This window comes from Echinops telfairi, unplaced genomic scaffold, assembly GCF_000313985.2.
Source record: "Echinops telfairi isolate 266 unplaced genomic scaffold, ASM31398v2 ScPeMD7_7474;HRSCAF=8512, whole genome shotgun sequence".
Classification (NCBI taxonomy): domain Eukaryota; kingdom Metazoa; phylum Chordata; class Mammalia; order Afrosoricida; family Tenrecidae; genus Echinops; species Echinops telfairi.
Genome location: NW_022111378.1, coordinates 350,796 through 363,949, shown reverse-complemented (window position 1 = coordinate 363,949; position 13,154 = coordinate 350,796). Strand labels below are relative to the sequence as shown.

The following is a 13,154-nucleotide window of genomic DNA, read 5'->3' as shown; positions in this document are numbered from 1 at the left end:
GATGAGGACAATGAATGTACAAATGTGCTTTACACAATTGATGTATGTATGGATTGTGATAAGTTATATGAGCCCCTAATAAAATGATTTTTTTTTAAAAAAAAGAGTGTTTATGCTATAGTTTCATACTTGTAGGTATTTAAGTCTCATAACAAGGATATTTTAGGTCAACACTGAGCAATGTGATCTTTTTAAAAAGGGGTTCATACATTGCTGTAATGTTAAGAACAAGGAAAGTACAGACTGTGTTTGTACAAAGGGCTTCTAGAGAGTTCAGGGATAAAAATGTGACCTCTTACCAGCAGAGAACAAGATCTTATTAACTTCACTCTGTTTTGAGCCTCGCCCCCACATTTTTTTGTCTCGCCCCTATTTCCTCATCATTATTTAAACCCTTGTAATTTGTTGGGAAACCTCATTAAATCCTGTGTCAGGAAGACAAACACACAAATCAGGCCAAGCAGATGGCACTGACTTGAATATTCGAGAGTTCCAAAGACAACACTATAGCAAAAGACTTCGCTCAAAGATTAAATTGCTCCTGGTGCACAGAAATAATAGACAGTCTTCTTAATCCTAGAGCCAACTAGAGAATAGTCAATGGAAATATACTTTCCTCCCTCCAAAAATGCCTTCTGCTTGCTCTTCAATGTGTTCAAAGTCAAGAGCACCTGAAAAGTTAAAGAACACAATTTCAGATGCAGGAAGGTCTGAAAACATGCTGCTGATGAAGTTACTCCAAACAGTGGTATCCTGCCCTGCCCATGGCTTAAGCCCAAATCTTCCAGAATTACAGACGAGGGAGCGCCCCTAAAGTTTGCCGAAGATGGAACTGCTGGAACTTGTCCATGCACTCTTTGAAAACCGCCTGTAGTGCAAAGTTATGGAGCCAGGTCAACCAGATTGTATGCTCAGTGGCTCTGGTTTGCAGTGCCCCACACTCCCACTATTTTCCGGTTTACTGTGTGGCTGCTTGCAAAACTTGAATGATTTTAATCCAAGAAGACAAGAGCCTGACAGTTGTGATGATTTCTACCACCATCCTGACCCCAACCGTCACCACTCTGGATAGAAACTTCTATCACAGGCAGATGTTCTCAATGGGCCAAAAGGTTCTTTGTTGTTTGTTTGCTAGTTTGGGCAGTTCATCAATAACCACACCACTCGTTGCCTCAATCGTTTTGTGACTAAGTCACTCTAAGATAGAAAGAAATGAGATGCAACCAAAGAAGACCTGTCCTCTTTCTACTATTCTCCTATCCCCAAAGGACAACTACCAACATTTTGTTTTAAAATACAACCATCACACGCCATCCTGCGTTTGTAGAAGCACATTTCTGAAGGACAGTGTTTGGATTTGCATTTCTAGTTTTCATTCGATTCAGGCCCCTTCCTCCTGGAGCTGAAACACCAATTCTGGAATTACTGACCTGGTACACTGCTTGGCCCCTCTTGACTGCTGCTTCCAGAGGAAGTTTCCGAGGTCTGGGAATTGCTTTCATCAAACTCCCGCTTAAATATACACAGGAGGCAGGAGATCCTATAATCCAACCTCACATTCAAAATAAACTAAGGATTCAAATGGAAATGGAAACAGACTGGTTACATTAACACCATCTTTAGCACTTTTTGCCAAGCTGCTGCACTCTGGCTGGGCCCGATATGGGCTATCTCAATGACCTTAAGCACTAAAGGAGCCAAAGGTTTGGCTTGATTTCAATAGTGACTTTGTTGTCCATGGGCCTATTAAGATGTCCATGGGCTTATTAAGCCTACCCATAGCACCTTAGCTTCTTAAGCAAACCTCAGCATCTGGGCAATTAATTTAACAATTAATTTAATTTAACAAGTCACTCATCACAAACTCTTCTCTTCCCGCCCCGCCGCTTCCCTGTAAAAAAAGGACTTTATTTCAGTAAGAACTGAGTGCCCACTGGGCATCCCACTGAGAAAAGTGAAGATGACTGCATTTAATTCAGGAGACTTAACATAAACATGTTTTCACTGCTGAGAATGAGCTTGGTTCCTATTTCTATTCCTGTGGACTTCTTGAATTTATCTACTAACCCTTGGGCTCCCTCTTCCTTCATTTCCAAGATGGAAACTCATCCCATGGCTAGTATTGGGGCCAGAAAGAAAGATCATCCAGCTGGCACTGGCCAAGGCTCTCCTTGGAATTCTCCCTTCCCTGCACACCCTCCTCTTGGCAATTTCATCCATTGCCAGGGCCACACCTCTGCCAGACCAGACCTCTACAGCATAGCCACAGTAACTGCCAGTCTGGAAGGATGGAGTCATGTTGGCGAGCGGCAGGAGATGGCAGCAGAGGGATTAAGGGGCGCCAGTTCATAAAAGGGTTGACCTAGGAATGTCAACACTATTTTATTCCCAAGGACCTTGGTGATACATGGGAGCAGAGAGGTTAGACCAGCAGGGACCCTCTGTGGAGCACCCTTGCCACCTCAGGCTGCTGGGTACCTGGAGTATCTCAATGATCTTCAGCTTGGTGTCCATGACCATGATGTCCTCCTTCTCTGGCTCTGCTTGCTTCACGTTGCCTTCTGGAGCAGCAGCCATGGGAGTCATGGGCAGAAAGCCTCCTCCCCGGAGTACCACCTGGGTCATCAGCTCTCCAACCCCATGGATGGACCTCATCACATTGCTGCCTAGGGAGGGTCAGGGACAGACTATGGTCACCACACCAGAGAGTGCTCCCTGGCAGGGGATGTGGGTGCTCTTAAGTCATTTAACAAACCCCTGCTCAGATATACACTCAAAACTTTAGGGATCTGAGATGGTAGATATTCACAAATATTCTGGGCTTCAAAGAAGAAAGGAAAGAATGTAGAATCTGAACTCCCTGGCCGATAAACACATGTGGGATTAATTGAAGAGCGGAGGGATAAATGGCTTGGTGAGCTTCACCTTTCTAATTCTCCGGTCTCCTGTTTTGTGATGGTTGCACCAGGGCACAGCTGCCTTAGCAGTTTCAGCTTCAGCTTGCAAGACTGACTTCCTACAAGACATCCCCAAGGAGAAGCCACATGGACCTGCCCCGATGCAGCCCTGGGTGCTGGAGCAGCCATGTGGAGACCCCTGACAGCGCTGAGGTGCTTACACGTTCACTGACTCGGCTTTCCTCCTGCATTCGGCATTGTTGTGTCTGTTTTGTGAGATGGCGGAGGTCTTTGTTGATTGGTGTTGGACATATGGGTTAATGTTGGACTTGTGGGCTTGGGCAGCACTGGGTTGGGGTGTTTTCTTGATGCTTACTTAACCTTTATATAAAACTCTCTCTTATACATGAGTTTCTGTGTTTTTTTTTCTCTCTCTAAAGTACCCGACTAATAATACACACCCCAAGGGGCATTTTTGCATATTAACATTTTGCATATAAATTTTATTGCTCATCTACTACATGCTTATTGCAGTGCCTAAAACTAGAGAATCCAAGAATTATCAAGACACAAATCCTGGTGCTGCTACCAACACACAGCTGCTTGACCTGGGTTTTTGATATTATCTTTAAAGCTCAGTTTCTCATTTGTAAATGAGAGTTAAGAAGCTCAACAGCATGGTTCAAATGACTTAGCATGGGACCTAGCAAGTAACAGCAGTTATAGAAACACTCAAACCTCCCTATTTACAGATTGCATATCTGTGAAGTTACCAAACACTAAAATGTATTTGCAGTCCCCAAATCAATATTCGCAGCACCTTCGTGGCCATTTGCAGAAATGCACAGAATGCCTGGGATTTCAAGACACTTGAAGAACCCACTCTCACACTACAACAAATGTACTTTTTTTGATGCCTTTAGTACCTGCCGCCCATCTTGTATTTTCATGGGTTTTGTTGGTGATTTCGCTGTTTGAAATGCCCAGAAGTGTATGTTGAAGTGCTATCTAGTGCTCCTAAGTGCAAGAAGGTTATCATGTGCCTTACAAATTAAAATACATGTACTGAATAGGCTTTGTTCAGGCATGAGCCACAGTGCTTTCAGCCATGAGTTCAATGTTAACAAGGCAACAATGTAGATTAAATAAGGCATCTTTGAGGAGAAATGCACATAAAAATATCCATCGGTTAGTTGGGAAAAATATTGTGACCAGAGACTCACAGGAACCTAACCCTGAATTTCCTCTAGGAACATGGTCCAGCATTTGATAATTCAGTGTTTGTGGTAACTTGACAGAAGAAAACTATTGAGAATCATGAGGAATGTTCATAGTTTTCCTGTCCTAGCTGCAGAAGATGAGTCAGACACCAACCAACACACGAGGAACGCATGACCTGCCTATTTTGACCCTAAAACAGAGGGGAGAATAAACACATAATGACAGGCTTTCCTACGTACAAGGTATTGGGAATGTCAATGTGACCTCAGCTCTCAGCTCTGAGCCTGAGCTTTGTTTTATACACTAATATCAAGAGCCTCAAACACAGCAAGAACAATGATCCAGGAACCATGTACAAGAGATAAACAGTCAAGTAACAGGCGGGTAACTTTCGAATGCTTTGGCGAAAACATAAACACATACCAAACACACCGAAACATAATTCTACAAACAAACTTCAAGAAGGAAAGGAAATACAGACAAATGATTGTAAACATCGAACCTAAGTTGTAGGGGTCTGGGTATTCACTGAGCTACTCTATTTTAGCTTTGGAAATGTTCATTATGAAAATCTGGGACCAGAACACGGGAAGAACACGCCATCACGTGGTGAAGCATGGAAGAGAAGGAGGCAGAGGCGAGGCAGGGGGCATCTCTCGAAGGACAGAGCCCATCACAGCATCACCTTCTGTGTCTCCCGGTCCATCTTACCTTTATTTTCCTCCCCTTTGGCCATCTTGCTGATGGGGAAGATGGTCGTCACATGCACACAGTCTAATATGGCCAGGAGGATCTTGGTTAATCGTAGAAGGTCAGAGAAGTTGTAGAAGCCAAAGTATATCAGATTCCTAGCTAAATTTACAACCTAGTGCATTAAAGGGAGGGAAAAAATTGATATTAAACAATATCCTTTACTTCCACTTGGTGTTTGTAAGTGACCTTTTTTGACCAAGTCACAAAATGTTTGCTTTTTTTAAGTGACCTTATATATAATAAAGGGAGAGTTAAGCACAAAAGATGTTGGCAAAGGGAGATGCAGAACAGTTAAAGAAAGGTAAATACTAAAGCACACACAATCCTGTAACAACAGTCATAATAAGCTATGAGTAGGTACATAGACAGACATGCAAGGGGGACAGGAGCCAAAAAGCAAATGAGTCTACAACTGTTAGCACATATAGGTCTGATGGAAGATATTTCTACATATGTATTTTTATGTGCTGCAAATAGATCCATGAATGTGGTGCAGGTTACAGGGGGAAGAGTTATGAAAGCTTCCTAGACATATCTAAACACCTTGAAAGAATGAGTCATTGGGCCTGGGGGCTCAGGTACAGTGTCTCAGGGGTCACCATGGTCAATTGGCACAGCATAGTGGACAATGTTCTATATTCGACTTTGAAGAATAGTGACTAGGGCCCTAAAAGACTGTGGTTATCCATCTAGGGCTTAGCTATTGCTCTTTCCCCATCCAAAACAAAGAACAGTGAAGAAAATCAAGAGACACGTAAACCATTAGTACAAAGAACGGATGGACCACAGTGGAACCCCAGCTCCCACAACCTTGAGACCAGAAGAACTAGATGGTGCCCCGCTACCATTGCTGATATCCCTGAAATGTATCACAATAGGAGACCCTAAGTAGAATGTGAGAAAAATGTGTTATGAAACTCAAAATCATAAGGTCAGGCTTACTGGTTAGTGGAACCCAGGAGACAAGGGCCTTTGAGTCTTTAAGTGTGGAACCAAACTCACCCCCACGGCTCAACTTTCAGCCAAACAACAGACAGGGTTACAAGGTACACAATAATGCCCTGGTGCTATGCACTTCTTACAACAAGGGCAGCATTTGTCTGAAGATAAATCTCATAAAGCAGGGGAAGGCTAAGAAAGAAAGATAAATGGTCATGGCACACACAGAGAAGAAATGGAAAATGGGGACAGCAAACAATGTCACACAACAAAATGTGTATGAACTGTGGAATGGAAAATCAATTTGCTCTGTAAACTTTCACCCAATCACAAAGAAAAACTTTTAAAAAAAAGTAAATTTGAAAATGATGGCAACAAATGTACAAATGTGCTCAACACAATGGATGTATGTATGTATTGTGATAAGAGCTGTATGAACCCCAATAAAATGATTTTTTTTAAAGTCATAATTTGCTTGTAATTTCTCACCATTTTCATGTTGTTTCATCCAAAGAAAAAAATCGGCTGGGGCTGGGGCTGGGGCCGGCGTTGCCTGGGAAGGCCTGGGCCTCCCGGCCCCGCCCCACTACACCCCTACTTCTTGTCCTCCTCCCGTTGCTGGGGTCAGTGGCTTCAGATATAACTGATGGCAACAGTGAACACCTCAAGCGAGAGCATTCGCTCATCAAACCCTACCAAGGGGTCGGTTCCAGCTCCATGCCCCTCTGGGACTTCCAGGGCAGCACTATGCTCACGAGCCAGTACGTGCGTCTGACCCGACAAACGCAGCAAAGAGGGTTCTATCTGGAATCACCAGATTGTTCATCCAGCCTGTCCTGTCCAGACAGGCCTGCAGAGACAACAACATGCATAAAAACAAAGACAGAGCGGGACCAAGCAACAATGTGCAACAAAACAGCAACAACATCAATCCACTGACGAAGAACAAATTAAAATATACCAAGAAAGAAAAAAAGAAAAAAAATCAAGAGTGTATGCCTGCAAAGCTCCTGATCTGATTTGGTGATTAGTTAATACAAAATGACCTAATCATGTAGTCTCTGCAGCTTCCCCAGATAATACTTGGTTAGCCAAATGATGCCCAGCAAGATAACAAGACTCTCCTAATAATTAGGAGCAGAGGAAGGACATTTCTTAAATCCTTGGAAATCTAAGTCCAAAAGAGCGAGAGTAGCCTGAAAGAGAAACAGTTTAACCCAAAGGGGATGAACATTTATGTTCCTCAGAGGATTAATAGATGGACTAACCCAAGCAGGTGTGCTTCTCTGAATATAAAGTTCAGAGAATAAGTTACAGGCTATCATTTTATAGGAGTAAGTTCCCCATCAGGTTTCTCCTAAGAGCCCAGTGGCTGTTACCGGTTCTACCTTTTATTCTGGACTATATTTAAACTGGCTTCTTGGTTACTATGGAACCAGAGCACCATGGTAAAAACCACAGCGTATTAAACTATTTTTTATGTACCCTGTCGTAAAATGACCACTGGAAACCAGGTGAAACACACCACTGCACCATGAGTTACCTCAAATGTGAGTTTGTTTTTCTCCTTATCAGAGAAAGGAAATCTTTGGCAAACCACGTCTCGCAAATACTCCTCCACAAATTCCATGGTCTGTGCGAACCGCTCCTTGATTTCATCCTTGGAGGTCCCGCTACTATCATAGCTGAAAGAAAAGGAGAGAGAAGAGGCGATACATTCCAAGCTCTTCCCAGCGAGGCCTGTCCTGAGTGTTCATCTTCAACATCAGCCGTCCCTCAACACTGCCATCCTATCCCTACTCTATTCGCCTTGCCTCCGCACATGCCTCCTCCGTGGACATGCGTATTTGACTCATTTCTCTTGCTTTATGGTTTGTGTTCCCTACTTTTGTATGGTTGTTTCCCTTATATCCTGATCCCCTATATAATCATTGTAACATACACACAAAACCCACTGCCATCTAGTGGATTCCAACTCACAGGAACTCTATCTAGGGTTTCCGAGACACTGCACATCTTTAAGGGAGCAGTTTCATCGTTGGTGGGGTTGAACCACCAACTTTGGGATTAGCAGGCCACATACAATTTATGTACAGCTGCACAGAACATGATAAACTAGAATTTTTAAAGTGATATCAGAGGAGCCCTGGTGGCACGGTGATCAAGTGCTCGGCTGCTGAGCTTCAAGGCGAGTGGCTGGAACCCATCAGCAGCTCCACGAGACAAAGGCCCTGGCGAGCTGCTTCTGCGATAATCACAGCCCAAGAACCCTTGGGGACAGTTGTTCTGTCACAGAGGGTCACTGTGAGTTGGTACCAACTTGACAGCACGCAACAACAAAGGGACTTGAGGTCTTGGTAGTGAGAAAAGTCGAGCTCACTCATCAATGGCAATCTCAGAGGGAATCTCCGACCAGAGGCGGGCATATTTCACTGGCGTGACTTGCTCCTGGGGATCTCGGTCCACGTGCATATGAAGCATGAGTCGGCAAAAGGACGCCCTCAGGTCATAGGGCAGATTCTCATCAGACATGCAACGGAGAATGAGGTCCACGTCCAGTTGGCCTGATATTTCATTGATGGCCAAGTACTGTCGGTCCAGACACATCCTGGCAAAGAGGTTCAGCTGATATCTGGAGAAACGACAAGCTGCATCAGGCTCACTCACCCAAGAAACACCCAGGCTACATGAAACACACAGGGGGCTGGCTGGTCCACTGCCACGACTTCATACAAGGGGCACCTGACCCTCTAAACACAATGTGAATGCCCTGAATTGGCTTTGGCACGTGTGTGCATGTGCGCACATGTGTGCACTTACTCGCTCGCCAAACAAAGAAATATTTCAAGCTGTCCTATAGGGCGTGGGCTGCCAGCTAACAGTCACACACACCTCCCCACACCACAGCTGTGCTGGAACAATTACATGGTCACTTGATTCATTTTGTTGCTAGTTGTCACCAGAAATAAATGGGAAGGTAAAAGGGGAGCTCTAAGGTGGTTGCCATTTCTTCAGTTGTGTTTTCAGCTAGTGCACTAAAGACCTTGTAGGAATGTTAATGATTATGGTCTAATGAGACATTTTATCAGCTTTTTAGGACTGTATGTAAGTCTACTTTTAAAAAGTTTTATTGCCATATAATTCACAAACTATGCAATTCAATATATTAAGCAGTTACACAATCATCACCACAGTTTTAGAACGTCTTTCTCTTACACTCATCAGTGTTAACTCTCCCCATTTCCCCCAGCCTCCCCTGCCATGCCCCCAAAGGCCCATTAATCCACCGCTGATCACCACAGATTTCTCTATATACGTATGTCTATATTTTGACTCCTACAGAACATGATACCCCAAAGAACGGGACTTCTCACAACGTCTTAGACTTCCCTCCATTGTCTTCTATTTTTTGAGTTTTTTTAAGTCCCCCTTGAAAATTACATGTGCTCTCAACTTTTGACCAGTTGAGGGACTTATCCTGCATCTACTCTTGGGAGAAGATTTATTCAGCATTTAAAAAATGAACATACTTGGTAACATGAAACAGCTAAAAAGCTAAGTCCCCACACTGTCAAATTTGGCTTCTGAATTTAAAGCCATATTGCCAATAACCACGATTTAAAAATATTCTCAACCTTACCAGATATTGGTGAAACACAGGACACACTTCTACTTTACACTCTCAAAAAGTATGAAAGAATTAAAACAGCATCACAGTTTTCAAAGTTAGCTAAGACAAGGGGAAATAAAAGTTCCCCTCTACAACTCATGGGCATGTACACCGAGAGATCCAATTGAGGGCAGCTCAGGAAAGTTTAAAATGCATTATGTCTTCCAATGTATTAATCCTATGTGTGGCACAGAATGGAAACTCATGCATAAGCATAGATTTGAATACAGAGATACCTGATAATGAAAACTAAGTTTCAGTCTGGAACATCAGACAGCAGTGAAAATGTGGTACACGCCTCAGCAGTTAAAATGGGATCAATCATCTATACCTATCAACATGGGTTCTCTTTTGAAACTGTGCTCATTATTATGAGCATCAGGAACCATTCCTAGAAATATTATAAAGCACAACTGCAAATAAATGCAGTAGAATGTGAACAGCACGTGGAAGGATATATACCACAAGCATGAATGGAAAGGGATATTTATTTTAAAAGTCACAAAAGCAATCCTATTTATTATTTTCCCATTTCTTTCTCTGGAAGTACTTATTTGTTCTTTTGCTTCCTTTCCTCTTCCTAACCTTCCCTGATGGCAAAAAGGCCCGTGGGCCTGGAATGGGGGACAGAGGAGGTGGGAGTCACCGACAAACAGTGGGGAGCCAACAGGAAGCATACATGGCTGCCATGTGGCCCAGAGAAGGGAGTCACAAATATGGCAAGGGAAAAGACTAGAATTTAGGGACACCTGGGTGCCTAACCAGTAGTTGGTTCAAACCCACCAGGTGCTCTGAGGGAGAAAGATGTGGCCGTCTGTCCTTGGACACCTTATGAGGGCAGTTCCCTCCATCCAATAAGGTGTTGTGAGACAGAATCTCTACAACCTTGGGTCTGGTTTGGATTTAACGACTAGAATAAAACTTACGGTGTTAGAATGAATTGTAAATATATGACATTTTCGTATAGATATAAATGTGTATAAGATATAAAGAGAGAGATATAGAGAGGGGTGTGGAAATATGTTGCTGCTGCTGTATGTTCTTGAGTTAATTCTGACTCACAGAGAGCCTGTAGGTAGTTCTACCTCAGAGGGTTCTAGACGGTACTTTTTATGGAAGCAGATCACCAGGTTTCTTGTCCTTGCAAACCTTTTGGTCCTAGGCTGAGCTCTTAACCAGTGCACTACCGGGGTCCCTTATGGAAATACAGATACATATATTTGTACATATACACTTTCTAACTCTCTCTCTGTAGAAGTTCTGAGGTTGACAGTCTGTCACTGTTTTGCAGATATAAAAAAGAGGTATAAGTAAGTATCTAACTTGCCTGAAGTAAAAAACAAACAAACAACCCTAAGTGGCGAGGTCAGGATTTGAACTCTGGCAATCTGACCCCATTGCCTAGTTCTCTGATAGGGGCTAAACTGAAAACCATAGCTGATACCAGTACTCATCTTTCCTTTTACCTAGCAACAGTTAGATGTCAATTTTCCATCTCAGTATCCATGATAGTATCAATGACTCTTCAAAATTCTCAACCCTTAAAATACACCACTGCCTTTTGCTAGAAAATCTCTTCAGATGACCCTGTACTTCCACAGAGCAACCGACACACAAGCAGGACATTCCTGACCACCACCCTTTGAGGAATCCCAGCCATTGAGACATGCAATTCCCGGTCACCTGTAGTAGCTGAGAACATCTCGGTCCTCCTTCTGCCCTTCCTTAGCATCCTGCGCCAGCTCCCGGACACTCTTACTGCGGATCTCTTTGTTGCTGTCCTTCCAAAACAGCCATACCTCCTCCTCATCCTCACCTGCCTCCAGAGCATTCTCCCCAGCAGAAGGCCCTTCAAACTCAAATCGAGAGAGAACCAGCCTGAGGAGAAGAGGACGATGGGAAACACAGGATCAGCTACCAGCAAGGAGCCTCCACCCGGCTTTGTTTTCAACGTAACGACAGACGGAACACCATGTTGTTTCACATTTCTTGCACACAACGAGCTGCAAGAAGCCTAACTTTTATTTCTTTGCACACATATGTATTAGGCCGGTAGTTCTCCATGGATGGGCACTTATGGTCTTCCCCCCACCCCACCCCCACTGCCTGATGCCCTGTCAAAGCTGGGGGGGGGGGCGGGGCGCGTTTACTCTTGGCATACCTCATAGAAGTCAGAGAGGCTGATGCATTGAAGAGCCCCATCTCCAAGCACAGAATTCTCCAGCCAAAAATGTCACTAGTGCCAAGGTGGGGAGGTCCGTATCAGCTCACGGCCCAAATCATGTTATGCACGAGAAATAAATTCCCTAGCCTAAGGCATACTTCAGTGTATGGTTGTTTTGTTTTGTTGATCAATGCCACATTACTGGCATTATACTGACTCAGAAAAACTGCTTGACTGACTACTACCCTGTTTTCCCAAAAATCAGACAGTGTCTTATAGTAATTTTTGCTCCCAAAGATGCGCTAGGTCTTACTTTCAAGGGATGTCTTATTTTTCCATGAAGAAGAGTATGGTACACATTTATTGTTTATTGTTCTATTAAAAGAGACCTCGCCCTTCCTGTCTGCTCTAGCTGCGCTCGGCCAACAGTGAGCTGCATGGTGATGCCCACCACTACGGTCCAGAGTCCAGAGTTACGCTAGTTTCGGGGGAATCTTATTTTCGGGAAGGTTTTCATTTCGGAGGGATGCCTTATATTTCAGCGAGAGGCAAAACTGTACGTAGGTCTTATTTTGGGGGGGATGTCTTATTTTCGGGGAAACAGGATAGTATAAGACTTCTGTAGAGGAATAAACACTTTCTGGAAGAGCAGTCATTGAAAAAGCTCTCCATCACAATGGCTTACTTCCTGTACTGACTATGAGGTAACCCTTTTAAGATGCAAATGTGATAATCACATTAACAGAGGCTTAAACTCTCAAAGTTTTGATGCTGTAATCAAATACTACAGGATTTTCTACAGTCTGTTTTAATTGCTTTCTTGGGGAGTGGTTCACACACATACTGCTCTAGTCTTGAATGGGCACTATGAAGACTTCCCCCATTCCTCCCTCCTCCAAGCCTGTAAGTGGCACCATTGTGCAGGGAACGCGACATCACAGAAAGCATGCTGTTCTCTAACTGGTCATTTCCCAGAGGAAGAGCAAATGGCAACAACACTAACTTCAGACCACCTGCAGAAAACAAGAGGCAGGTTTTCATTACTCAAAAGCACATATGGATCCACCAGACCCTGCACTTTTCACTAAGCCACTTCTTTGGCATCATCCTCTACTCACTTGGTCTCAATAAGGATGTCGGCGTTCATTGGATTCAGTACAGCTTTACATATCAGTTCCTGGGTCACTGGAATCGATTTGTTCATTGAAACGCAGAGGTCAGAGAGGTAATCTAAGAATCTATCAAGAAACAGAAACAAAACAAAGATACAGATACATTCTGATACAGCAGAGAGGTGACTCTCGGACCTGGTGTTTTCGCGGGTAAGCAGGGCCAGCAGATCTCTAGCAAGAAAAGGCAGCAGCATTTTAGACCTTGGTGCCCAGGTCTCAGGGTGCCACTAGGAACCCATATGCCAGAGAACAGAAGGCAGGGCATGATCAAGGGTAATGTAACAAAGAGGAATTGCTGAAACCCTGGTGGGGACTGAGCATGATAGTGGGACAGGAGG

The 13,154-nt window shown here is 43.8% G+C and overlaps 1 protein-coding gene across 1 annotated transcript in view; it reads right to left on the bottom strand.

Moving 5' to 3' along the window:
- ITPR1 (inositol 1,4,5-trisphosphate receptor type 1) overlaps positions 1-13,154 on the bottom strand; it is a 413,260-nt gene that overhangs the window by 184,327 nt on the left and 215,779 nt on the right. Inside the window, exons 19-26 of the mRNA XM_045285628.1 lie at positions 12,763-12,882; positions 11,164-11,358; positions 8,191-8,442; positions 7,354-7,495; positions 4,830-4,983; positions 2,479-2,666; positions 1,431-1,569; positions 617-671 (exon numbers count right to left, since the gene is read on the bottom strand). Coding sequence (XP_045141563.1) covers positions 617-671; positions 1,431-1,569; positions 2,479-2,666; positions 4,830-4,983; positions 7,354-7,495; positions 8,191-8,442; positions 11,164-11,358; positions 12,763-12,882 — 1,245 coding nt within the window. The remainder of the gene's footprint in view (positions 1-616; positions 672-1,430; positions 1,570-2,478; positions 2,667-4,829; positions 4,984-7,353; positions 7,496-8,190; positions 8,443-11,163; positions 11,359-12,762; positions 12,883-13,154) is intronic.